Genomic DNA, 26877 nt, shown 5'->3' on the forward strand with positions numbered 1-26877 from the left:
GCCTATTGCGTTATAGACATATATCTAAGTAATTGAGACATGTTCTAGTGAATCATCTATTGTTTCATCAAACTTTTCCCATCAGAATACCTCTGAGGGTGAAAGATATGCCTGCTCCCCACTTCCTTCATACCTGGAAGGCTTGGGCTGTGTAGTGGAGGAAGAGAAAGAGTCAAGGAGACCACTTCGAGATGTGTGCTTTCATCTTCTTAAACTCTACAGTGACAGGTAAGCCAGAACCAGGCATTAGAGAGGTCCCTTAGCTTTAGGTTGTCCTATACCTTTCATATGCCACCGCATTTCCATAAGTCTTTATAAATTAGCAATGTAAATTTACTAATTGAATAGAAGGGCTTTGGAACTAGAGCTGGAAGTCTACTATGTTTTAGTCAACTTCATGAAGATACAGTTTACTATGAAAAGTATACAGTGTGATAAGATAGTGTAATTATCACAGCAATTAAGGTAATACTTCCATTACCCCAGAAAGTTTCTGCATGCTCCTTTGCAGACATTTCCTGCCCCAAAAAACACTTTTTGTTATTATAGATTAGTTTTGCTCCTCTGGAATTTTCGTATAACTGGAATCATAGTGTAGGTTCTCATTTGTGCCTGGCCTCTTTCACTCATTAAAATGATTGTGAAATTTTTCTATGTTAATTTGTTATTTATCTAGAGGTAGTAGAAGAACATTGTAAATAGATTTTTAAAACTGGTGGGAAATATTGTCTTTGGAAATGGAATTGTACTCTTGGTCATTGGTTTGAGCGAGGTGGGAGGAAGGAAGGTACAAAAGATGTTTGCTAGCTGTACTAGAAAATTTGTGATCATCCATTGCCCTTTATGTTATGTACATTCACTTAACTCTGCTCTGCTCTCCATATTGTGTATATACTGGACAAATGAGTCCTAATTTTATAATATCTAGTCTCTAGATAATAAAGATATTGCCAATATATGACAGAACTAGAATTAATAAACTAACACATTTTGTACACTGTGTGTTAAAATGCATAGAAAGGATGTCTGAAAAGGCTTTTGTAGATAAAACTGTAAAACCACACAAAAAAATCTGTTATTCATTTATTGATGAACAGTTAGGATATTTTTTATTTTAGACAAATATAAATGAAGTAATTATGAACATTTGTGTCCAAAAGTGGTTGGATAATTTTATATTTCCCTCATTCATATATGAGAGTTCTAATGGTTTCATATCTTCTTCAAAACTTGATTTTGTTGGCTTTTAAAATAACCATTTTAGTGGATATATTGTTGTATCTTATGTATTAATTTGTATTTCCTTAAGGCGTTATGATGTTAAGCAATTTTTCATGTGTTTATTTACTACCAATGTATCTGCTTTGTGAAGAGTCTCTTCACATCTTTTGCCCATTTTTTGTAAGGTTGTTTTATTGTGTTGAATAGTTCTTTCTATATTTTGGACATAAGTCCTTTTTATCAGTGTGTTTTGGAATTATTTTCTCCAAGTATGAAGATGTATTTTCTTTTCCACCCCCTTTTTTTATTGTTGTTATCACAGAACTTACAAGTTTGCAAAACAATAGTGTTCTATTTTCTTAACAAAGAAAATGAGCAAAAGTTTTACATTCTTATTAAATTCAACTAAATTTTAACCTGCATAATGGATTTCTTTAATAGATAATCCTATGGAAGGATTCTTACGTCTTCTTGAATCTGTTTTATGTCCTTCATCTAAGGCATTAGTCCATTTTACCAAAGTTGTCAAATTTATTAGCGAAATTTATTCATCACATTCCTTTATTATTCTTTTTAAATGTCTTTAGAACTGAAATGTCTCTTTCCTTCCTGGTAGTTCTAGTTTGTCTTTCTCTTTATAATTCTTTTTGTTGTTATTAAATTTTATTATGTATAATATATGTAACATAAATTTTCCTTTTTTAACCGCTTTCAAGTATACTGTTCAATGGTATTAATTACATCCACAGTGTTGTGCTTTTACCACCAACACTATCAAAACTTTTCCATTTACCCTAAACAGAAACTCTGTACCCAATAAGCAGTATTCCCTGTATTCCTTCCTGCCATCCTGGTAACCTGTAATCTACTTTCTGTCTCCATTAATTTCGTACATAAGTGAATTCATACAGTATCTTTCCTTTTGTGTCCAGCTTATTTCACTCAACATGATGACTTCAGGGTTTCTCCATGTTGTAGCATATATCTGAACTTCATTCATTTTTATGATTGAATAATATTCTGTTGTATGTGTATGTCACCTTTTCTATATCCATTCATCAGTTTGGAAACTTGTGTTGCTTCCACCTTTTGTGAAGGTGACTATTGTGAAAAATACTGCTTTTAACATTGGTACGTAGATATTTGAGTACCTACTTTCAAATCTTTTGGGTATCTATGTAGAAGTGGGACTGCTGGATCTTGCAGTCATTCAGTATTCCCTTTTTGAGGAACTTCCAAGCAGCTGTACAATTGTACATTCATATCAAGAAGGTACAGGTGTTCCTGTTTCTCTGCATTCTCGCCAATACTTACTTTCCTTTTCTTTTTTTGTAACAACTCAATATTATTGATACATATTAGTAAACCATAAAAAGCCATCCAAAGTATATATCAGCGGTATTTGGTATAGTCACATAGCTGTGCATTCATCACTTCAGTCATTATTAGAGCATTTTCATTATTCCAATAATAATAAAAACAAAAGACAAAAAATTCAACAGTTCTGTCTCTCTGTGCTTCCCTGCTGTACATAGCTGTTATTGTTTCCCTGTCTTTAGTATATTTGTATTTACATTTTGTAAAAACTGTCTTATAGCTGCAATATTACCCACATTCATATTTCTCATATTTCACTATATTATACTGCCCTGTGTTATGTTTTTTAGCTTTCATTCTAGTAATTTATGTGCCTTTAGACTTTCCCTTTCAACCGCTGACATACCCATATCTTAGCTCTGCTAGTTACAAACATTATAATATGCTTTGACCATTTCAAGTCTGTATTCACCTTCCTTAGGTTTACCTTAGGTCCCCCACAGTGGCTGTACCATTCTTCATTCCCACCAATAGTAAATAAGCATTCCTGTCTCTCCACATCCTCTCCAACACTTGTAGTTTTCCAAGTTTTTCATACTAGTCATTCTAATAGATATAAAATGATATCTCATTGTAGCTTTGGCTTGGATTGCCCTAATGTGTTGTTTTTTGGTTTTTTTTTTTTTGCCATTTATATTTCTTCTTTAGACAAATGTCTATTCAAGTCTTTTGCCCATTTTTAATTGGGTCATTTGTCTTTTTATTGTTGAATTTTTATATATCATGGATATTAAACCCTTATTAGATATGTGATTTCCAAATATTTTCTCCCGTTTGAGTCAGCTGCCTTTTCACCCTTTTGACACCCTTTAAAGTGCAGAAGGGTTTAATTTCAAGAAGGTCACATTTAACTTTTTTGCTTTTGTTCCTCAGGATTTGGGTGTAAGGTTTAAGAAACTACCAAATGCAATGAATGGGCCATGATGATGAAAGAGGTTGTTGATATAGGAGGAGTGGGGTGAGGGGTATATGGGGACCTCTTATATATTTTTTTATGTAACATTTAAAAAATAGGAAAAAAAAAAGTTACTGCGTACTGCAAGATCTTGATGTTTTCATCCTTTTTTTTCTAGGAGTTTTATGGTTTTCACATTATATTTAGGTCCTTAAAACATTTTGAGTTAGTTTTTTTGCAAGGTGTGAGATAAGGGTCCTCTTTCTTTATTTTGAATATGAATATCCAGTTCTCCCAGCACATCTGTTGAATCGACAGTTCTGGCCCAACTGGGAGGACTTGATAGCCTTGTCAAAAATCACTTCACCATAGATGCGAATTTCTGAGTTCTTGATTTGTTTCATTGGTTAATCCTGTCTGTATTTATGACAGTACCATGCTGTTTTTACCAGTGTAGCTAAGTAATGTGCTTCAAAGTCAGGAAGTGAGAGTCTTCCATCTTCATTCTTTTCAAGACATTTTTGGTTATTCGGGACCCCTTACCCTTCCAAATAAATATGATAATTGCCCTTTCCATTTTTGTAAAAAAACGCTGCTGGGATTTTTATTGGGATTGCATTAAATCTGTAAATCATTTTGGGTAATTGACATCTTAATGATGTTTAGTTTTCCACTCCTTGGACATGGAATGTCTTTCCATTTATTTAAGTCTTCTTTGGTTTCTTTTAGAGTGCTTATCTAGCCTAATTGCTCTAGCTAGAACTTCTAGCACAATGTTGAGTAACGGTGGTTACAGTCGGCATCCATTTCTTGTTCCTGATCTCGGCAGTAAAGTTTATAGTCTTCCATCATTAAATACAGTGCTAGCTCTAGGTTTTTCATATATACACTTTACCATATTGAGAAAGCTTTCTTTTCCTCATTTGGGGTGTTTTTATCAAGAAAGGTTGGTAATTTTGCAAAAAACCCTTTTCTGCATCAGTCAAGAGGATTATTTGAATTTTCTTCTTTAGTTTATTATGCTCTAATATAATTTAGTTTCTTGTGTTCAACCACCCTTACATACCTGAGATAAAATTCACTCGATCATGGTGTATAATTCTTTCAGTGTGCTTTTGGATTTGGTTTGCAAGTATTTTGTTGATGATTTTTACATCTATATACATTAGTGATATTCATCTGTAATTTTCTTTTCTCGTAGTATCTTTATCTGGTTTTGGTATTAGAGTGTTGTTGGCTTCATAGAATGAGTTTGGTAGCATTCCTTCCTGTTTTGTCATCTTCTCATAGAAACAACTTTTGGTTTTGTTAATTCTCCCTATTGTTTTTTGTTCTACATTTCATATATTTCTGTTCTGATCTTTACTATGTTTTTCCTTCAGCTTGGTTTGGGATTAGTTTGCTGTTCTTTTTCTAAATCCTCCCAGTGGGCAGTTCGATCTTCAGTTTTAGGTCTTTCTTCTTTTTTAATGTAGCTATTGAGGGCTGTAAATTTCCTTCTCAGCACTACCTTTGCAGTGTCCCACAGGTTTTTTTGGTTTGTTTTTGTTTTTTTATTCCTCTCTACCCCCTCGTTGTTTGCGTTTGCTGTGTCTGTTTATTGTGTGCTGGTCTTCTCTATTTAGGAGGCACCAGGAACCAAACCTGGGACCTCCCATGTGGGAGGGAGACACCCAATCACCTGAGCCACCTCTGCTCCCTGCTTTGCTGCATCTCTCATTGTGTTTCCTTGCTGTGTCTTCTTGGTTACATCATCTTACTGCATCATCTTGTGTCAGCCCGTTGTGTCGGCTCGCTGTCACGAATACCAAATACAGAATACCAAATTCTGTATTAGTCAGCCAAAGGGGTGCTGATGCAAAACAACAGAAATCTGTTGGCTTTTATAAAGGGTATTTATTTGTGCTTACTTCAGCAGCACATATACTAAAATTGGAATGATACAGAGAAGATTGGCATGGCCCCTGCGCAAGGATGACATGCAAATTCGTGAAGTGTTCCATATTTACAAAAAAATGGAGGGGGTATTTTTTGGGGTAGATAGTTACCAGGCTATAGAGCATAAGTTACTTCCCTCACCAAAGTCTATTGCCATGTGTTGGGACAAATGACTGCCAACTTCTGTCAAGAGTTCAGGCTTCTTGAGTTCCTCTCTTCTGGAAGTTCCATTTCTCTCTGGGCTCAGCTGCTTTGTTCTCTCCACAAGGCCAACTGTAGACTATCAGGTAAGCCATTCTGTATTTCTCCCTGGGACTTCTGCCATATCTAAGGAGCCATTTTTGTTCCTCTCTATTCTCCCGTGTGTTCACTTCCTGGGCTCCTTCTCTAGGAGGCATGGGGAACTGAACCTGGACCTCCCTTGAGGTAGGCAGGAGCTCAGTCGCCTGAGCCACATCCACTTCTCTCCATAGATTTTGCTATGTTGTATTCTCATTTTCATTCATCTCAAGATATTTACTGAATTCTCTTGCAATTTCTTCTTTGACCCACTGATTTATTTTTAGATTTATTTTTTTTCTTTCTCTCCCCTTCCTCCCCATTGTCTGCTCTCTGTGTCCTTTTGCTATGTGTTCTTCTGCATCTGCTTGCATTATCAGGTGGTACTGGGAAACTGAGTCTCTTTTGTTGCGTCAGCTCTCTGTTTGTGCAGTGCCACTCCTGGGCAGGCTGCACTTTTTTCACACAAGGCAACTTTCCTTGTGGAGCGCACACTTTGTGCATGGGCCACCTCTACATGGGGGCACCCCTGTGTGGCACGGCACTCCTTGAGTGCAGCATCACTGCACATGGGCCAGCTCGCCAGATGGGTCAGGAGGCCCTGGGGATCAAACCCTGGATCCTCCATATGGTAGACAGACACTCCATTGAGCCAATCTGCTTCCTGACCCACTGATTATTTAAGAGCATGTTGTTTTATCTCCACATATTTATGAATATTCCCTTTGTCCATCCATTATAGATTTCTAGCTCCATTCCATTATGATCAGAGAAAATGTTTTGTATGATTTCAGTCTTTTTAAATTTATTGAGACCTGTCTTGTGACACAGCATATGGTCTATCCTGTAGAAATATCCTTCTGCAGGATATATCCTGCTGTTTTGGGCTGTAATGCTCTATATAACCGTTAGGTCTAGTTTATTTATTGTTTTATTTTATTTATTTATTTATTTTTAATTTATTTTATTTCTCTCCCCTTCCCCCCCACTCCAGTTGTCTGTTCTCTGTGTCTATTTGCTGCTTGTTCTTCTTTGTCCGCTTCTGTTGTTGTCAGTGGCAGGGGAATCTGTGTCTCCCTTTGTTGCATCATCTTGCTGTGTCAGCTCTCCATGTGTGTGGCGCCGTTCCTGGGCAGGCTGAACTTTCTTTCACGCTGGGTGGCTCTCCTTACAGGGCACACCCCTTGCGCATGGGGCTCCCCTATGCAGGAGACACCCCCACTTGGCACTGCACTCCTTGGCACATCAGCACTGCATGTGGGCCAGCTCCACACGGGTCAGGGAGGCCCGGGGTTTGAACTGCAGACTTCCCATGTGGTAGATGGACGTCGTATCCACTGGGCCAAGTCTGCTTCTCCATTTATCATTTTATTCAAGCTCTCTGTTTCTTTATCCTCTGTCCAGATGTTCTGTCCAATACTGAGAGTGGTGTATTGAAGTCTCCAGCTATATTGTAGAGACATCTATTTCTCCGTTCAGTTTTGCCAGTATGTGTCTCATGTATCTTTGGACACCCAGGTTAGGTGCATAAATATTCAGTATAGTTGGTTCGTCTTGGTGAATTGCCACTTTTATTAATTTTTAAAGAACTCCTTCATCCCTTTTAACAGTTTGCACTTAAAATCCATTTTGTCCAATGTTAGTCTTACTATTCCAGCTCTTTTTTGGTTACTATTTGCGTGGAATATATTTTTCCAGCTTTTCACTTTCAACCTGGTTGTGTCGTTATATCCAAGGTGAGTATCTTGTAGACAGCATATAAATGGCTCATAATTTTTATCCATTCTGTCAGTCTATGTCTTTTGATTGGGGAGTACAAGCCATTAACATTCAATGTTTTTACTGTAAAGACATCATTTACTTCGTCCATTTTATCCTTTAGCTTCTGTTGTCATAACTTACTGTATGTGGGTTTTATTTTTACCCTTTAATTTACCATTCCTAATAATCTTCATTTCTACACTCTTCTCGTCCTTGATTTTTCCTTTCAGGCTGCAGTTCTTCTTAGTATCTCTTGTAATTCTGATCTTTTGGTAACATACTCTCTCAGATTTTGTATTTCTCAGAAGACTTTAGACACACCATTATTTTTGAAGGACAGTTTTGCTGGATACAGAATTCTTGGTTCACATTTTTTCTCTTTACCTTAAATACGTCATATCACTTTCTTCTCACCTCCATGGTTTCTGATGAGAGGTTGGCACTTAGTTTTATTGAGTCTCCCTTGTATGGGATGCTTTGCTTTTCTCTTGCTGCTTTCAGAATCCTTTTTATCTCTGATACTTGTCATTCGGAATAGTAAGTGTCTCAGCGTAGGTCTATTCGGATTTATTGTTTGGGGTGCGTTGTCCTTAGATATTCATATTCATGTCTTTCATAAGGGTTGGGAAGTTTTCACTCATTATTTTTTTAGATATTCTTTCTGCCTCTTTTCTGTTCTCTTCTCCTTCTGCGACACCAATAGCATGTATGTTTTTGTGTTTCACGATGCTATTCAATTCCCTGAGACCCCATTCCAGTTTTTCCATTCTTTTCTCTTTTTTTCTTTTCCATTCAGCTGTTTTGTTCTTGAAATCACTAATTCTATCTTGAAGCAAGTCAAATCTGCTCTGTTATGTGCCTCTAATATACTTTTAGCTTATCCATTGTGTCTTTCATTCCCATAAGCTCTGTTACTGTTCTTTTCAGGGTTTCAAATTATTCATGCCCACCCAGTATCTTTTTAATATCCTTTATCTCTTTAGTCAGATTTTCCTTCAATTCTTTGAATTGATTTAGGAGATCTGTGCAATTATTATTGATTAATTAAAGGGGGTTAGTAATTTACATTTGTTGTTATAAATGTCTCTCTGTCCCTTGCTCTCCTGGGGGTTGTGCAGCACTGTCCTGGCCCTCAGACAACTTTTGGCCCTTTCTCCATAGTTTTTGTGGTAGAGTTGAGCCCTGCCTACCTATTCCAATGCCATCTTCCCAGAACTCTCTCCATTTTTAAATAATAGCTGTTCTAATGGTTATGAAATGATATCTCATTGTGGTTTTCGTTTACACTTCCCTAGTGGCTTAAAGGTGATATCTGTCTTTTCATGTGCTTCTTGACTGTTTTATTATTGTCTCCAGAGAAATGTCTATTCAAGTTCTTCACCCATTTTTAAAATGGATTTTGCGGCGGCTTGCTCAGTCGGTGGCGGTGGGGTCTGGCTGCGGACGAGGGGTCGGTCCAGCTTTGGACGAGGGGTCGGTCCGGCTTGGGACGAGGGGTCGGTCCGGCTTGGGACGAGGGGTCGGTCCGGCAGCAGACGAGGGGTCGGTCTCACAGGGGTTGCGTGGTTCGGCTGACGGGGTCGCCCGGCAAAGCCGGTGACGAAGGGGTCGCCCGGAGAAGCAGGCAACGAACTGGGGACAAGGGAGGCCAGGCCCTTGTCGGGGGCTCTCAGGACCGGAGGGCGCACGGCAGAAGAACTACCGCGGAGACGAGGTAAACACGCAGGTCCAATTTTATTGAGGAAGTGGCTACAGTTTTATAGGGGCTGGGGAAGGCTGATTGGTCGAAGCTTATGCCATGTTCTGATTGGTTGCCGCAAGCAGTTACTGGGGAGAAAGGTCGGTGGGAGGTACTGGAAGGGGGAGGGGTGGTGGTTAGGGATTGGCTGCTGCTGTTGCTGGGGGAAGTGGCAGGGTTTAGGGATTGGTGGCTGCTGTTGCTGGGGTAGAGGGCAGACTTGAGTTTTCCGCCTTGTGCCTGGCTGTTGCTGCTGTGGTGGGGGGGGAGGGCAGACTGGAATTTTCCGCCCTGCGCCTGCGCAGGGAGAAAGAAGAAGAAGGGTGTTGCCTCATAAGGCATGGTGTGGCGCTATCCGGGAGGAGGGGCGGCCGCGGAAGCATGGCTGCCGAGAAGGGGAGACCCGAGGGCACTCTGCGCCCATGCCGAGCTCCCTTCAGGGGTGGCGGTGAGTCCGACCAGCCACCCTGTTATGGGGGCAGCGGCTTGGAATTAGGCCTACCGCGGCTGCTCCCCTGCCAGGCCAGCAAACCACACTTCAGCCCGAGGGGTGACCGCAGGATTTTTATCACTTTTTCGGTTCAGTTTTAAGAGTTTTTTTTTTTTTTAATATTCTGGCTATTAAACCTTTATCAAATATATGAGTTCCAAATATGTTCACCCATTCTGTAGGTTTTCTGCATTTTTCTTGCCCATGTCCTTTAATACACAAGTTTTAAAATTACCTTTTCTTTTGTTGCTCATGCTCTTAATGTAAAATTTCAGAATCCGTTGCCCAAGACAAGGTCCTTAAGATATTTTTAAATCTTTTTTTCCTAGTAATTTTATATTTTTAGCTCTTATATTTAGGCCATTGATCATTTGGTGTGAGGTAGTGGTCCATTGTGATTCATTTACACAAAATTGGATAGCCAGTTTTCCCAACACTGTTGAAGAGACTGTTAATTCCCTATTGAGTGGATATAATAAAGGTTTGTATCACTTGGCCATGGATAATATGAGTTTATTCCTGAACTCTCAGTTTTGTTTAATGGGTCTGTATGTGTGTCCTCATATCAAGTCCACTGTTTTGGTTACTGAAGCTTTGTAATAATTTTGATCACTTTGAAAGCAATTAATGTCAATCCTCCAACTTAGCTCTCTTTTAAGATGTTTTGCACTACTTGGGGGCCCTTGCCCTTCCATCTGAATTTGAGTTATTCCATTTCTGCAAAGAAGGCTGTTCGAATTTTGATTGGGATTGTGTTAACACTATAAAAATGCTTTGTATTGACATCCTAATGATATTGTCTTCTAATCCCCGAGCATGGATGGTCATGGATGGTCTCCTTCCGGTCATTTAGGTCTTCATTTCTTTGTGTAATGGTTATAGTTTTCTGCATACAATTCCTTTACACCATTGGTTAAATTGTTTCCATAAACACCAGTCTGCGATGCCTTTTTTCTTTTTTTTATCAGGAGGTCCTGGAGATCAAACCTGGGTCCTCTGTATGGTGAATTGTTTGAGCCACAGCCAGCCACTTCCCTTATATTCTTGATATTAAACACTTATCAGATGTGTGGTTTCCAAAAATTTTCTCCTTTTGAATAGGTTATCTTTTTACTCTCATGCTAAAGTCCTTTGATGCACAAACTTTTTAAATCAATTTTGTTACATATTAATAAAGCATACAATCCATCCAAAGTGTATAGTCCATCCTAAGTATAAAATCAGTATATATTTGGTTTATTGACATAATTGCACATTGTCATTATTAGGGCATTTTCATTATTCCAATAATAATCCAAAAACAAAAAGCTCAAAAGTTTTTTATGTTGTCCTGTTTATCTATTTTTTCTTCAGTTACTGGTGTTTGGGTATAAAATCCAAGAAACCATTGCCTAACACGAGGTCTTAAAGATCCTTCCCTACGTTTTTTTTCTAGGACTTTTTTTTTTTTTAAGATTTATTTATTTATTTAGTTCTCTCCCCTTCCCCCTCCCCGCCCGGTTGTCTGTTCTCTATTTTGCTACATCTTCTTTGTCCACTTCTGTTGTTGTCAGCCGCACCTTTGTCTACTTCTGTTGTTATCAGCGGCATGGGAATCTGTGTTTCTTTTTGTTGCCTCATCTTGCTGTGTCAGCTCTCCATGTGGGTGGCACCATTCTTAGGCAGGCTGCATTTTCTTTCACGCTGGGCGGCTCTCCTTACAGGATGCACTCCTTGCGCGGGGCTCCCCTACGCGGGGAACACCGCTGTGTGACACGGTACTCCTTGCACGCATCAGCATTGCGCATGGGCCAGCTCCACACGGGTCAGGAGGCCCGAGTTTGAACCGCGGACCTCCCATGTGGTAGACAGACACCCTAACCACTGGGCCAAGTCTACTGTCCCTCTAGGACTTTTATAGTTCTGATTTTTCTTTTTTTTTTTTCCCCCCCTGCCCTCACCCCCGCCCCTGACCTGCTATTTTTGCTCTGTGTCCATTCTCTGTGTGATCTTCTATATCTATTTTTTGTTTGTTTGTTTTCTCTTCTCATCTTTCTCCTGTAGGATTCAGAGGGATTCGATCCTGAGGACCTCTGATGTGGAGAGAGGTTCCCTGTCAATTGGGCCACCTCAGTTCCTGGTCTCTGCTTCGCTTCACTTTGACTCTCCCTTCATCTCTCTTTTGTTGCATCATCTTGCCATGTAACTCACTTGCACAGGCACTCCCACGGGCACTCGGCTCACCGTGTGGGCACTCTTTCTCTTCTTTTTCATAAGGAAGTCCCAGGATCGAATGTGGGTCCTCCTATATGGTAGGCAGAGGCCTTATCCCTTGAGCCACATCTGCTTCCCAGTTCTGGTTCTTATCTTTAGGTCTATGATCCATTTGGAGTTGATTTTTATATATGGTGTGGAGTCAGGGTCCTTTTTCTTTCACACATGGAGATCCAGTTTTCCCAGCACCATTTGTTGAAGAGACTATTCTTTCCCTCATTGAGTGGACTTGGCACCCTTGTCAAAAATCAGTTGGCCATAAATGGGTGGCTTGATTTCTGAACTCTCAGTTTGATTCCATATTGTCTATATGTCTATCCATGCTATTTTGAGGACTGTGGCTTTAGTAATTTTTTTTTAAAGATTTATTTATTTATTCCCCTCCTGTCCCATTATTTGCGCTCCCTTTCTGCTCTCTGTGTTTGTTTGTTTTGTGCTCTCTGTGTCTCCTCATCGTCTTTTTTTTTTTTTTTTTAGGAGGCACTGGAAGCCAAACCCAGGACCTACATGTCTCTTGTTGTGTCATCTTGTTGCATTAGCTCACTGTCTTCTTTAGGAGGCACTGGGAACATCTGCTTCTTGCTTTGTTGTTCTCTCATTATGTTTTTTCTTCTTTGTGTCTCTTGTGTCAGCTTGCTGCTCCTGCCCGTAGCATCAGCTTGCTGTCTTCTTTAGGAGGCATCAGGATCTGAACCAGTGACCTCCTATGTGGGAGGCAGTAGCCCAGTCACCTGAGCAACACCCACTTCCCATCAATATAAATTCAAGCACTTGATAGCCACATATGGCTGCTGGCTGTCATATTGGTCAAGAGAGATTATAGAAATTCCATCATCAGACAAAGTTTCTGTTGCACAGCACTGGTCTAGGAAAATTCCCCCATTTATCAGGCTGTGTTAGGAAAGTTGTAAAATGTTTGGGATCTGAGGCAAAAAGGAAAGATTATTGGTTGATAATCTGAACCCTGGATTTTTAAAACATGCATTTGTTATCTTAGTTTATACTCATAATGGTTTTGGTATTGCAAGACTTGAAACACACATACTGAACTAGGACCCTTGAAATGCCTGGGTCCCTAGCAGAAGAAAAAAATTTCCGTAGGGACACACTTTCAAAACCCAGGGCACATGTATTTTAATATATAAAGAACAGAATCCACTAAAGACAGCATCAGAGGTAAAGGGAACAGATGTAGCTCAGTGGTTGAGTGCCTACTTCCAACATATAAGGTCCTGGGTTAAATCTCCAGTACCTGTTTTAAAAAAACCAGAGATAAAATTGCAAGCCATAGTAGGAAATAACCATTATGAAAACTGGTTGTTCAACCAAACAGGAGAATTAGCACCCCAAAAACTTAAGATATAGAACAATCTGAATGATAGTATGAAACCTATCTTTTTTAATGATAAAGAAATGTGCTAGAGTTGGTAAGGAATGAATGGAGGGGTGACTTAGCCAGAACAGTTGACCTTTTGTATGCAGTTGGACTGGTGGGTGATATGGAGTGCATACTTTGTAACTCTCAACACATTCTCCTTTGCAGACATTATGATCTCAACCAGCTGCTGGAGCCTCGAAGCATAACAGCTGACCCCTTGGACTACCGCCTAAGCTGGCATTTGTGGGAGGTGCTGAGGGCTCTTAACTATACCCATCTATCAGAGCAGTGTGAGGGTGTGCTGCAAGCCAGCTATGCTGGCCAACTGGAGAGCGAGGGACTCTGGGAGTGGGCCATCTTTGTCCTACTGCACATTGCCAACTCGAGGTAAGTTCTAGGCCATCAGACCCATTGGGTGCATCTAGCCCTAAAGGTCAATGCCAGGGGAATCCCAGTCTTTTAGAGTTCAATTCAGTAAGTAAGTGTTTAACATGTATACTGAGTCCAGCCTTGTGAAAAACCTTACGACATTTCAGCTCTCAGCCCAAAGTGTTTATTCATGTGAACCATTTAGAAATGAGACTACTTTTGATGAATTACTATATTGTGCTATTTATCATAAGATCTCTCGGTCTGAGAAGGGAGAAGAGATTTCTGTGGGATGTAGTGATCATTGAAAGTGTTCCTGGAGATAAGACTCAAGAATTTGTAAAATTTGAATAGGAAATATGAAGTGGAGAAGGAAGGACATATTCAGGAAAGCAACATTTTTAACTTTAAGTACATTCACTTGAATATGACTTTTTTAGGAATTGTGCAGAAGTAATACTGATTGAGCTGCTTCAGTGGATCCATGACAGTGGTGTAATGATTGGCCTGGGAGGATCCCTGCTTTTTCTGTCAAAGGTTTTCTCCCTCTGTTGCCATTGCCTTGCCACCCACTCATCCCCACCCCTGAAATTCATAGTCGTACTTAAAGTTTGGTTATCTGTCCTGATAAAGATGTAGAGATATGCATTTTCTCCACTGTTTGAACAAGGTAATGATGGGAGGGGGTTTAGTTTAGTTTAGGTTTTTTTTTTTTTAAGGTAGCATTACAATAACACAGGCAAATACTTGTATAATAGTTTATTATAGTACTTTTACATGGGCGTGTACTCTTTTAAGTTCTTTACATGTATTAACTCATTAAATGTTCATAATTCTTGAGTTAGATACAATTATATCTCTGTTTTATAGATGAGCAAACCAAGGCACAGAGAGCTTAAATTCTTGTTTAAGATCACACAGTTATTACAGGGCAGTCAGGTTTCCAGTTTATGCTCTTAACCACAGTGGTGCATTTTCTTAAATGCTGTATGGGTATGGAAAGAGGTTGGATTTTAGAGTAGGGCCTGCCTAAAATCCAGATCCACTTCCACTATATGCTCACTTCTATCCTAAGATAAATCTTACACCCACTACATGCTTACTCAATTTTGATTTTGTATAAGGATTATACTCTCAAAGTTTCAGTTTTTTTAATCTGTAAAATCATATTAATCCCTAATTCAAAGGTGATTGTGGGATTAAAGGAGTAAAAGAATAAAGTATCTAGCCTTCTGTTTTAAGAAGTTTCTCTTTCCTCTTTCCCCTTACCAGGAAACAAATCCAGATTATTTATCTGAATTTATTTAAACACATTCATGGGGGGTTCACACAGTGTATTAGTCTGCCAAATGGGTGCCAATGTAAAGTACCAGAAATCTGTTGCCTTTTTATCTTTTTATCTTTTTCATTATTTTGTTTTGTGTTGGCTTTAATAAAGGATATTTATTTGGGGTAAAAACTTAACAGTTAGAATGCCCTAAAGAGTACAACTCAAAGTTGCTTTCTTACCAGTGTCATTTGCCATGTGTTGAAGCAAGATGGTCACTGATCTCTTCAGGGATTCAGCCTTCTTCTATGGGCTTCTCTCTCAGCTGCAGGCTGGCACAGGGCTTGTTTTCTTTCTGGGCTTCCTGTATTAGTCTCAGCTGTTCTGTCCTCTTGCCAAGATCAGATGAAGACTATCAGTTGATAAATGCCTCATCTCTCCCCGGGGACCCAGAATCAAAAATGACAAAGCTCTCTCTTCCTGTGTGTATGTTTATATCAGCCCACCAAGGAGGCAGGGACGCAACCTGAGTCATGCCTTACTGATGTGGTCGAATCAAAGCCCTAAACTTAACAGGTAATTTAATGAAGGACTCTTCAGTTGTGCATCCAGTAAATAAAAGGGTATTGCGAAGGGGATGTGGCTCGAGCAGTTGGGCTCCTGCCTACCACATGGGAAGGTCCATGGTTTGGTTTCTGGGGCCTCCTAAAGAAGACAGCAAGCTGGCGTGATGGGCAGGCACAGCAAGCTGATACAACATGATGATGCAGCAAGAGACAAGAAGGAAAACATAATGAGAGACTGGACAAAGCAGGGAATGGAGGTGGCTCAAGTGATTAGGCACCTCCCTCCCACATCGACATCCCGGGTTTGGTTCCCAGCTCCACGAGGGGGTGGGAAGAGATAAATAAGTCTTTTTAAAAAAAGGATAATACACCCAGTAGATCTATTTACAAACATAACCTTTCTCTTTTGGGGATTCATACAAATAATCTCAAATTGTCATACATGGTAAAAGGCTAACTGTTAGGATGACTGATGGGAATGAGTTGGCTGTGGGGAAGCAAATACAGTTTCCATAAAAAGAATATAAAAAGTCAGTTTTGATAAAATTGGAATTCATTAAAGGATGAAGGGAATCTAACATGAGAAGAATAGTTTCGATCTAAAAGAACTGCTTCTTTGGCCCAGACTAAAAAGGGCTCTCCTGAATGGGTTTAGGAAGACTGTTGGCTTTGAGAAAGGGAACAAAGATCTTGAAGAGACCTTACCTTCAAAACTACTTTGTTGACTGGGAAGGAAGGACGGGAAGGAAGAATGTTGGGATTGAACTGCAGAGGACTATCTCTGTTTCTGTACTGTTGTATTCTATTTCATTTTAAAAATAAATGCTAATCTAATGGCTTTTTCAAGTGATCTCTGGAGCCAAGACTTAGAGTTTGAAAAACTACCCAATGGCCATTGTAATCTGTCTGGGGCATTCTTCCCTGTGAATAAGTTTGGGATTCCTTCCAACTATCTCTTTCTGTACAGCATGCGTGAGAAGGCTGTTCGAGAGCTGCTTACCCGGCACTGCCAGCTATCAGAGACTCCTGAATCTTGGGCTAAGGAGACTTTCCTGACCCAGAAGCTTTGTGTGCCTGCTGAGTGGATTCATGAGGCCAAGGCAGTGCGAGCACATATGGAATCTGACAAGCACTTGGAGGCCCTCTATTTATTTAAAGCTGGGCACTGGAACCGCTGCCACAAACTTGTCATCAGGCATTTAGCTTCAGGTGAGTGCTTCCGGCTGGGGCCTGTGTCTCCTAGAATCATCCCAAACTATTCCAATTTCTAAACAGCCTTAATGGGGCAGGCCAGAGTTGCAGCTTAAAACTAGGCATGGCAGACATGAACATTTTGAGTCAGATGCTTTGAGAAAGCTGTCTATCTGTGCAGAAGAGGTTTGTCCAGGATGAGGGGCTAGAGGGGCAGGGGTTGACAGCAATATTGTTAAATTACCATTAGTCAGGAATATTCTTGCTGTGCACTGCTTTTTTTTTTTTTTTTTTAAGATGTATTTATTTCTACCCCCACCCCCATTGTTTTTGTGCTTGTTGTCTGCTTTTCTGTGTCCATTCTCTGTGTGTTCTTCTGTGTCTGCTTGTCTTTTTTCTTTAGGCAGCCACCGGGAACTGATTCTGGGACTTTCTGGAGTGAGAGAAGGCGATCATTCTCTTGCGCCACCTCAGCTCCCTGTTCTGCTGTATCTCTTATTGTCTCTCCTCCGTGTCTCTTTTTGTTGCATCATTTTGCTGCACAAGCTCTCCACATGGGCCAGCACTCCGTGTGGGTCAGCACTCCACATGGGCCAGCACTGCACATGTGCCAACTCTCTGCTCAGGCCAGCTCACTGCACGGGCCAGCTTGCCTTCACCAGGAGGCCCTGGGAATTGAACCCTGGACCTCCTATATGGTAGATGGGAGCCCAGTCACTTGAGCCACATCCATTTCCCTGTGCTCTAATTCTATTAAGCTGTTTATTTAGGGAAATTTAATTCAATAACAGCAGAAATATCTGCCTGGGGGCCTGTACCAGGAGTTTTTGATACTTGCCTTTGGGGAATTTCAAAATATTTACTTGTAATTACTGAAGTGTGTCACAGTATTATTTCCACTTCCTTCCTGTCTGAAATTTCTGCTATGTCCTTTCTGTACTTTTGGAAACCATGCACTTATTTAAACACAGCACTCAATATTTTGTTTCTTCAGATGCCATCATTAATGAGAACTATGACTACCTGAAGGGGTTCTTGGAAGATCTGGCACCTCCAGAGCGCAGCAGTCTAATTCAGGATTGGGATACATCAGGGCTTGTTTACCTGGACTATATTCAGGTCATTGAAATGCTCCACCATATCCAGCAGGTACCTGAGAGTTTCTTAAATCACTGCCTGTTCTTTGCCCCCAAGCCTTTAAAAGCTTAGAGACCTCACAATGCCTTAGCAGCTACTTGAAATGCTTATTGGTAGAGAAAGCACAGACACTGCAGGAGGCTAGTTTGATGTAGCATTTTGACAGCTATATTAAAACTTAAAACACTTCTTTGAATATATTACCAAGTAGTACATGCATTAGACTTTACCATTCTTGTCCATAGACAGTCTCTTTCTCTTGTAAGGCCCTTGTTTGAGTGAGAATCTCAGGGATGAGAGATACAGTAAGGATAGAGATTTGGTTAGGATAATTGTTTCATATATCATCTGGCATTTTTTTAAATTGCAAGTGTTAAAATAATTCTGGGTCTGGAGAGTGGATGTGGCTCAAGCAATTGAGCACCTACTTCCCACACGCAAGGTCCCAGGTTTGGTTCCTGGTGCTTCCTAAAAACAAAAACAAATAAGTAAACAAATGCGCACGGGATGGAGAACCCTGTTCAGGGAAGCCATTGTGGTTCAGTGGTTGAGCACTGGCTTCCCACATACGAGGTCCCAGGTCCAATCCCCAGCTCCTGGTACCTAAAAAAAAAAAAGATACCTCTCCATTGGTTACAGCACAAAGAAAAAACTCAAGAGGATAGGATTTAAACTCCATAAAGTCTCCTACCTTTCATTCCTGCATCATTCCTACCACACTCTTACCCCACATTCCAACCTTGCCAGCCTGCTCCACTTAACGTTAAATTACAATTGTTTCCAACAACCCTTGTTTCATTCCACTCTACCTAACACGGGGAGTGTCTTCATTTTAATGTTAAAGGCAATAGCGGCCAAGAGCTCATGCTACAGAATCAGACTCTTATGTTCAATTCCTGACCATACAGCTTCCAGTGAACTTTTAATGGGTCTATGGTTTGGGGAGTATGGAATGGGATAGGTTTGGTATAGTCACAAATCAAATGTCTCTTACCCGGTTACTACAGTAGCCACCTAATTGGTCTCCTTGCTTCTACTCTTGCTTTCCTATAATTCATTCTCTACACTCCTCTTTTTAATATACAAATCATACCATTTTATTCTCTTGTCTAAAACCCTCCAGTGACCTCTCATCTCAGATTAAAATCCAGGCTTGTTGGAACAGATGTGGCTCAAGCAGTTGAGCGCCCACCTCCCACATGGAAGGTCCCAGGTTTGGTCCCCAGTACCTCCTCATAAAAACAAAAACAAGCAACAAGCAAAACAAATGAAAAAACCAAATCAGGGAAGCCATTGTGGCTCAGTGGTTGAGCGCTGGCTTCCCACATACAAAGTCCCAGGTTCAATCCTCTACCACCAGTACCTCAAAAAAACAAGAAGAACAAAAAAAACCCCAGGCTCCTTAGGAAGTCTTACGAACCTCTGCATTAATAATTTTTACCTTTTGTGTGCCATGGACCTTCTTGGCCTGCTGGTAAAGCTAATGGATCTCTTCTAAGAATAACGTTCTTTAATTTTTCTATTCAGGTTTTCAAATTCCTTGTGCTCGTGCATTGTCTTTTTGATGTCCTTTATCGCTTTAGCCATACTGTCTTTCATCTTGTTGGTTTGATTTAGATTTGTATGAACCTCATTGATTAGTTGTCTTAAAACCTGTGTCTCATTTGAGGCTTTGATGTATTCCTTTGCTTGGGCCATATCTTCCATTTTGCTGATTTCTGATTATGATGGTGAGAGTTACTGCCATTCTTTGATTCTTGGTTCAACCTGTTCTGGGTCTTTAGGATTTTCCCTGTTTAGTTACTCAAATCTGGGCCATGTAATGGGTTGCCGACTCACTTCCAAAAGCCTTGGGGAGGAAAGCTGTAAAGACCCAAAAAAACTTCTTTTATTTATTTACTGTTAATTTCCTTGCATGTACTTCCTTGGTCCCCCAGCAGATTGCATTCTTCGGTGGCCCTCTCAGTTCATACCCTGGTCAGAACATGTTTGCTGCAATACCCACCACAACAGTGTAACAGACGATCCTTCTTGAAGGCTTTCAAGAGCCTAGCAAATCCAGCTTTCTCATAAGCAATTCTCCAGCCTTTGCTGGCAGCCCCCTCCCTTTTCCCGGGTAGGAAATAATTCCACTCCCCACTGAGTCCTCAACAGCTAGTCCCAGTCAGTAGGGAGGGTGTTTGTGAAAGTTGGATCTCTTTCTCCCCTGTCGGCTCCCAGGCAAACAATGGTGTGGCCCCAGCTGCCTGGAAGGGCTTGTGGGGCACAGCAGAGCAGGTTTGTTGGTCAAAAGCTGAATCAGTCTTAGGCTGCCTCTCTCTCTCTTCCCTTTCCTGGGGAGGTGGACCCCTGCAGCTCCCAGTGTCCGTAGCCACCAGTCAGGGGTCAGAGAATTCAAAGATATTTGCTCTGAGGTGGAGAGTTGGGCACTGACAGCTGCAGTTTTCCCATCCAAATTCTTCCCTTTGCCCCTCCCTCTTCTGAGTGGTGTCCAGCCTTCCCCTGGTGTCCTAAACCCCAGAAGACTTTTTTTGTAGGCTGTTTCTATCTGTCCTTTAAATATTTTTCTGGGAGAGAATTGAGCCCTGAGTCTCTCTAATCAGCCATCTTCCTGGAAATAGAATAATGTAGAAGTAGAATAATTTAAGTACATAGATACTTACAAAGGTACCATTTATTCTATAGTTACTGTAATACAGTTATCAAAATGTTAAAAACATAGTATAGTAAGATGTGCTATATTTAACCTCTTTAATAATAAACTCTAGCAGTGGACCTAATAACTCCTGGGCTTTTTTTTTTTAATGGGAAAACGCTATAGATGTTTATTTGAACAGTGTAATTAACAGAGCTAAAGATTACACAGTTGTATTTTTACTTCATTGCCCTTAAAATTTGTTGTTCTGACCAGAAACTGGAAAAACAGTCCTTGCCTAGTCTTATGGAGAGACTTTTATTCCCATTTTTCTAGGGGGCTTAGAAAAGTCAGGGGACCTGGTGGTTGCTCCTTGAGTGAGAAGCAGTAAGTGCAAGAAACTGACACACACTTCCCAAGGTGTGGAGCAGGGCCAGGGCAGGGAACAGGCACTTCGGAAGGAGACCAATTTGGCAGTGTAATGTTTAGCCCCTGAAACTGTTTTCTTGTTATTATTGGTTTGTTCTCCAGGTTATAAGTGGTGTTTGCCTTCTTGGTTCTTTTGTTGTTGTTTCGTTTTGTTTTTTTTCTTTATTAGAGAATTTGTGGGTTTACAGAAAATTTGTGCATAAAATACATATACCACCTTATTAACACCTTGCATTAGGACGATACTTTTGTTTTATAATTGTATATTAACTATAGTCCACAGTCTACTTTAGGGTTCACTGTTTATGATGTACTTTCCTATGGACTTTTTAAAAATTTTTGTTCTAAAAAGTTTTTACCCTTTTAACCACATTCAAATATATATTTCAGTGCTATTATTTACATTCACCATGTAGTTTTACCATCACCACAACTTTTTCATCATCCCCAATAGAACCTGTATAATTTAGGCATTAACTCCCCATTCCTTACCCCCACCCCAGCCCCTGGTAACCTGTATTCTAGTTTCTGACTCTAAGACTTGTTTATTCTAGTTATTTCATATAAGTAAGATCCAAATACTTGTCCTTTTGTGTCTGGCTTATTTCACTCAACATGATGTCTTCAAGGTTCATCCAAGTTGTCACATATATCAGAACTTCATTCTTTTTTATGGCTGAATAATATTCCGTCTTCCACAGCAGCTACACCATTTTACATTCCCACCAGCAATTTATGAGTGTCCGTATTTCTCCACATTCTTAACAACACTTGTAATTTTCTGTTTTTTCATAGTAACCAGTTATAGCCATTCTAGTTGGTAAGAAATGATGTCTCGTTGTGGTTTTGATTTGCATCTCCCTAATGGCTAAAGATGTAGGAACATCTTTTTCATGTGATTTTTGCCATTTGTGTAACATCTTTGGAGAAATGTCTATTCAAGTCTTTTGCCCATTTTTTAGTTTTTGGGGTTTTTTTTTTTCCTTTCCTACTGGTCTTTTGAAGTATTTTAGGACCAGCAATAACTGTAATCTGGTATGAAAATAGCCGTGATTTCTGTTGATAATAAAGTCACAGTTACTGCATTCATTCATAATTCAACCTACATTCATTATTAAATGCTAAATTTTAATTAGAAGTTAAAAAAAATAAAGATGGCTTTTCCCAGTCCCAGTTTATTTAATAAATAGACTTTGAATTAAAACAATCCCAGGTTAAGAGCCCCTGCTATATATGATTTGGCTCCTGCCTACCTCTCTAGTTTTATTTTGTTCTACTTTGCTCCTTACCCTTTATTGCAACATATAAACCTTTAAGTTGCCACCTTTTAGCTTTTGTACTTGCTTTTCTTTTTGCCTGGAAAGTTGGCCCTCTCTTTGTTATTCAGGTCTCACCTTAGATAGGACCTTCTCAGAGAAACCTTTCCTGATCACCAATCTGAAGTAGCCACCAGGTTTCATCTGTCCTATCAGCCTGTTTGAATTATCTGCATGGGTTGTGATTCTTTATGGTTTATTACTGTCTGGTATTTTCTTATTTATTTTAATATAAGCTTGAGCAGAGCTAAGATCTCATCTTGTTTGTCATCATTTTAAGCCATCTAAAATCCTGGGTTCCAGTGGATGAAAAGTAGACATTAAATAGTAGATTCTGTTAAACCCCTTAAAATGTGGATTCATTGAGTGAAAAGGTACTTTTTGGAAGGGATACATGAACCAGTTGGGGAAAGGAAGTGAATAGGGGGAGACTTAGTAAGTGGGGTGGTTTAAAAGTTTGAGAGAGGACCTAGATAAGATGCCACTGGAAAATATTCAGATGTAAGAAATGAATAAAAATATAGATATGTTTTTTAGAAAGAACACTCTGGAGACAGAATAGGAAGAAAATGGAGATAGCAGAGATGACACTGAAGGTAGAATGATCAAGCTCTTAAAGTATTTCAAATGAGGGGTAATGGTGACCTTAGCTAGGGCTTCAACCCTGGAAATAAGAATAGATTCAAGAAACATAGGATTAATGGAAGAAATTATATCATTGATGTGGAGACAGTGGCCACTTGGAGTTGCTAAAGGCCGGGAGAGGGAAGAAGTGTGATATGGAGGCATTTTCAGGACTTGGAGTTGTCCTGAATGATATTGCAGGGACAGATGCAGGACATTGTATATCCTGCCATAACCCACTGAATGGACTGGAAGAGAGTGTAAACTGCAGTGTGAACTATAATAAATGTGGTGCAGCAGTGCTCAAAAATGTATTCACAAATGCAGTGAATGTGCCACAATGATGAAAGAGATTGATGTAACATTTTGTGTGATCTGTGTATGGGGTTGGTGTATGCTCAGGCACCTTAAATCTCTGGACCGTCCATATGCCAGCTGGGCCCTGAGCCTCAGGAGAATTGCAACACCTACTCTCGGGGTTGTTGGACTTACCCAGGTCAGCTAACAGGGAGGTGAGGATGGTCAGCCACCACACCAAGGAACTGAGGGAGTCTACAACTGCAAGCAGGAGAATCGCATCCATCAACCATGTGGGATCTAAGCCCCCTCTCAATTTAGAGGTGGAGTGGACATCACCATCCCAGGGTCCACAGGATGGAGGAATAAAGTATGGATTAGAGTGGACTTAATAGCGCTCTACTGTAGAACTATTGTGACTCTGGCAATGGAAGCAATTGTATCATTGATGTGGAGACAGTGGCCACAGGAGTTGCTGAGGGCAGGGAGAGGGAACAAGAGGTGCAATATGGGGGCATTTTTTTCAGTACTTGGAGTTGTCCTGAATGAAATTGTAGGAACAAATGCAGGACATTATATATCCTACCATAACCCACTGAATGGACTGGGGGAGAGTGTAAACTACAATGTAAACTATTATCCATGCAGTGCAGCAGTGCTTCAAAATGTATCCACCAAATGCAGTGAATGTGCCACAATGATGAAAAAGGTTGTTGATGCAGGAGGAGTTGAGGCGCTGAGGAGGGGTGTATATGGGAACCTCATATATATATATTTTTTTAAGATTTATTAATTTATTTATTTCCCCCCCCACCCGCCTCCGCCCCAGTTGTCTGTTCCCTGCGTCTTTTTGCTGCGTCGTCATCTTTGTCAGCTTCTGTTGTTGTCAGCGGCACGGAAATCTGTGTTCCTTTTTGTTGCGTCATCTTGTTGTGTCAGCTCTCCGTGTGTGCGGCGCCATTCTTGGGCAGGCAGCACTTTGTTTCGCACTGGGCAGCTCTCCTTCCAGGGCACACTCCTTGCACATGGGCCAGCTCCACACGGGTCAAGGAGGCCCAGGGTTTGAACCACAGATCTCCCATGTGGTAGACGGATGCCCTAACCACTGGGCCAAGTCCGCTTCCCTCTTATATTTTTTAATGTAGCATTTTGTGTGATCTATGTATATTTCTTAAAAAGACAAAAATAATTTAAAAATAAAAATATGTATTAAAAAAAAAAAAAACAGGAGGAAACAACAGCAGGATTATTGGGTATAGGGGAAGAAGGGCAAGAAATTGTAAAGACTAATGCCCAGGTTTTTGTCTGGCTGGTTTATAACTCTATTCTCTTAAGAGGGCATTACAGCTCTCTGAACCCAGATTTATATGTGAGAACAAATTAGGTTTTTGGTACCTGTTAAAGTTTGGTAGTCACTTGGTTCATGAATTATTTCAAGACTTTGCCATTCCAAGGCTCTGTATACAATGATACAATGTTTCTTTCGTATGTGTTACTGCTCAGTCGCTTGTCCTCAGCGACTAGGCAGAATGGCAACCGTTTCCCTCCCTCCCCTCAGTTGTTTCAAGGTTTGGGTAGAGCCTTTGGGTAGGATTAGGGCATTAAGGTTACTTTTCATCCACTGGAATCCAGTATTTTAGGTGGCTTCAAAACATGGGAACTCTTCTCTGACTGTTTTTTCTCCTCTTCTGCAGGTGGATTGTTCAGGGTATGAGCTGGAACAGTTACACACCAAAGTGACCTCACTGTGTAACCGGATAGAGCAGATCCAGTGTTACAATGCCAAGGACCGCCTGGCTCTGTCAGGTAACCTTCCTGCCCACCTGCCTATGATCATATGATTAGCTGAGTTCCTCCTCCTGCCTGCCCTTCCCACCCCTACAGCCACTGCCCCCCCCACCTCCCCACTCCAGGGTGCTCACTCTACTTTTCTCTCCAGACATGGCCAAGCGCATAGCCAACCTACTGCGGGTAATATTGAGCCTCCAGCATGCCCCTGATGCAACCTCTGATTCAACACCAGATCCTCAGCAAGTCCCATTACGCCTGCTGGCTCCCCACATCGGCCGACTCCCCATGCCTGAGGACTATGCCTTGGAGGAACTGCGCAGCCTCACACAGTCTTACCTGCGAGAACTGACCGTTGGGAGCCAGTGAGACTAGGCTCTTCCCACCACACTCACATGCTCATGCACACTCACCACACAGAAGTCCCCTGTTTTAATTGGCACTGTTTGCCATTCTCTAGGTTGGACTTTGGAATCCACCTTCCTTTCCTGCTGCCCCAAGTAGCATTTTCCATTTGTTCAGGGCTTTTCTTAATACTGAACAAAGCATAAGGGCTTCTGGAACCCAGACAAGGAGCCAAGTCTCCTCTTACCATCCTCAAGACCAGTCTCTCTTTTTGTTTTTCTTTTTAAAAATGGTCAATAAAGCACCTTTGGCAGAATCCCCCAAAGAACAAAGGATTCCTTTTACATCCCAGCCAGTTTGCATCTTGGCATCCTCCATGCCAACCTACCCAGCCCTTTTATACTAGGACTCTTTAGAAGGAGGAGGACAGGTGATGGGACAGATGTATTTATCTAGGACTGTCCTGCCTTAATAGATGATCACAGAAGGAAGGGGAATCTGTTAAGTAGGTTGATTAGTAAACTCTTTCGAGTTTTGGAATCAGAAAAAGGTCAGATTGAGTTAGGAAGCAGATTCTTCCTGGCCCACTTAGGGTAAAAGTGAGCTCCTGTTATGGAGGGATCAATCTGCAAGTTTCCTGTCCCAAAATGTCCCATGAACACCACACCTTCCCTACCACTGTGAGTAGCCTTTGGTCACCTATCCTATGTCTCTGGGAAGAGTTTGGATAAAACATGGCATTTTGGGTATCCCTCTCTACCCCTCCCATCCTAGCCATGAAGCATTTCCCACATTCCATCTCCTCCTCCATCACTAAGGCAGGAAGGAACTTGGCTTTGGGAGTAGGCAGAGGGTCATTGTTACACTGCTGCCAGCTATGGGGAACCCCAAGTAATTATCTGAGACACACCTGGTTTTGGGACTGTCACAAAAACATGGTTATCCCTGGGTCTTTATGCATGATGATTATGTAAAGGTTTTTATTAAAAAAAAATTATATATATATATATAAATAAATGATCTAGATTATTTTCCTCTTTTTTGAAGCTACTTTCTTAAAAAATAAATAAATGAAATGTTTATAGCATTCCTGGAATTGGCTTTCCCTTTCTATTCTTTTTTTTTTTTAAGGTTTATTTTTTATTTCTCTCCCCTTCCCTCCCCCCCAGTTGTCTGTTCTTTGTGTCCATTTGCTGTGTGTTCTTCTGTGACCGCTTCTGTCCTTATCAGTGGCACCGGGAATCTGTGTTTCTTTTTATTGCGTCATCTTGTGTCAGCTCTCCGTGTGTACAGCACCATTCTTGGGCAGGCTGCACTTTCTTTTGCACTGGGTGACTCTCCTTATGAGGCACACTCCTTGCACGTGGGGCCTCCTACACGGGGGACACCCCTGCGTGGCACTGCACTCCTTACGCACATCAGCACTGCGTATGGGCCAGCTCCACACGGGTCGAGGAGGCCCGGGATTTGAACCACGGACCTCCGATGTGGCGGGTGGGCGCCCTATCCATTGGGCCAAGTCTGCTTCCTGCTTTCTATTCTTGAGCCTTTCTGCTCCAAGGATCTTTTCTGGTGGCCTTGTT

General features: G+C 40.8%; 1 protein-coding gene and 1 non-coding gene across 5 annotated transcripts in view; both read left to right on the plus strand.

Annotated features, from left to right (window-relative positions):
* The window catches only part of NUP98 (nucleoporin 98 and 96 precursor), a 139118-nt gene extending 112737 nt beyond the window's left edge, over nt 1-26381 (plus strand). For 3 of the 4 annotated variants that reach the window (XM_058305836.2, XM_058305835.2, XM_058305837.2), the window contains exons 28-33: nt 86-228; nt 13496-13717; nt 16500-16741; nt 17718-17872; nt 24856-24967; nt 25101-26381. In XM_058305836.2, the coding sequence (XP_058161819.1) occupies nt 86-228; nt 13496-13717; nt 16500-16741; nt 17718-17872; nt 24856-24967; nt 25101-25318 (1092 nt within the window). In that variant the 3' untranslated portion in view covers nt 25319-26381. Of the gene's footprint in view, nt 1-85; nt 229-13495; nt 13718-15467; nt 15632-16499; nt 16742-17717; nt 17873-24855; nt 24968-25100 lie in introns of those variants that run through there. The other variant, XM_058305838.2, reaches the window with a different exon arrangement.
* On the plus strand, nt 5396-5502 carry LOC111760069 (U6 spliceosomal RNA). Its single transcript, XR_002793861.1, has one exon. It is a non-coding gene; the product is annotated as a U6 spliceosomal RNA (small nuclear RNA).
* Nucleotides 26382-26877: the final 496 nt, after the last annotated feature.

This window comes from Dasypus novemcinctus, chromosome 10 (genome assembly GCF_030445035.2).
Source record: "Dasypus novemcinctus isolate mDasNov1 chromosome 10, mDasNov1.1.hap2, whole genome shotgun sequence".
Lineage (NCBI taxonomy): Eukaryota > Metazoa > Chordata > Mammalia > Cingulata > Dasypodidae > Dasypus > Dasypus novemcinctus.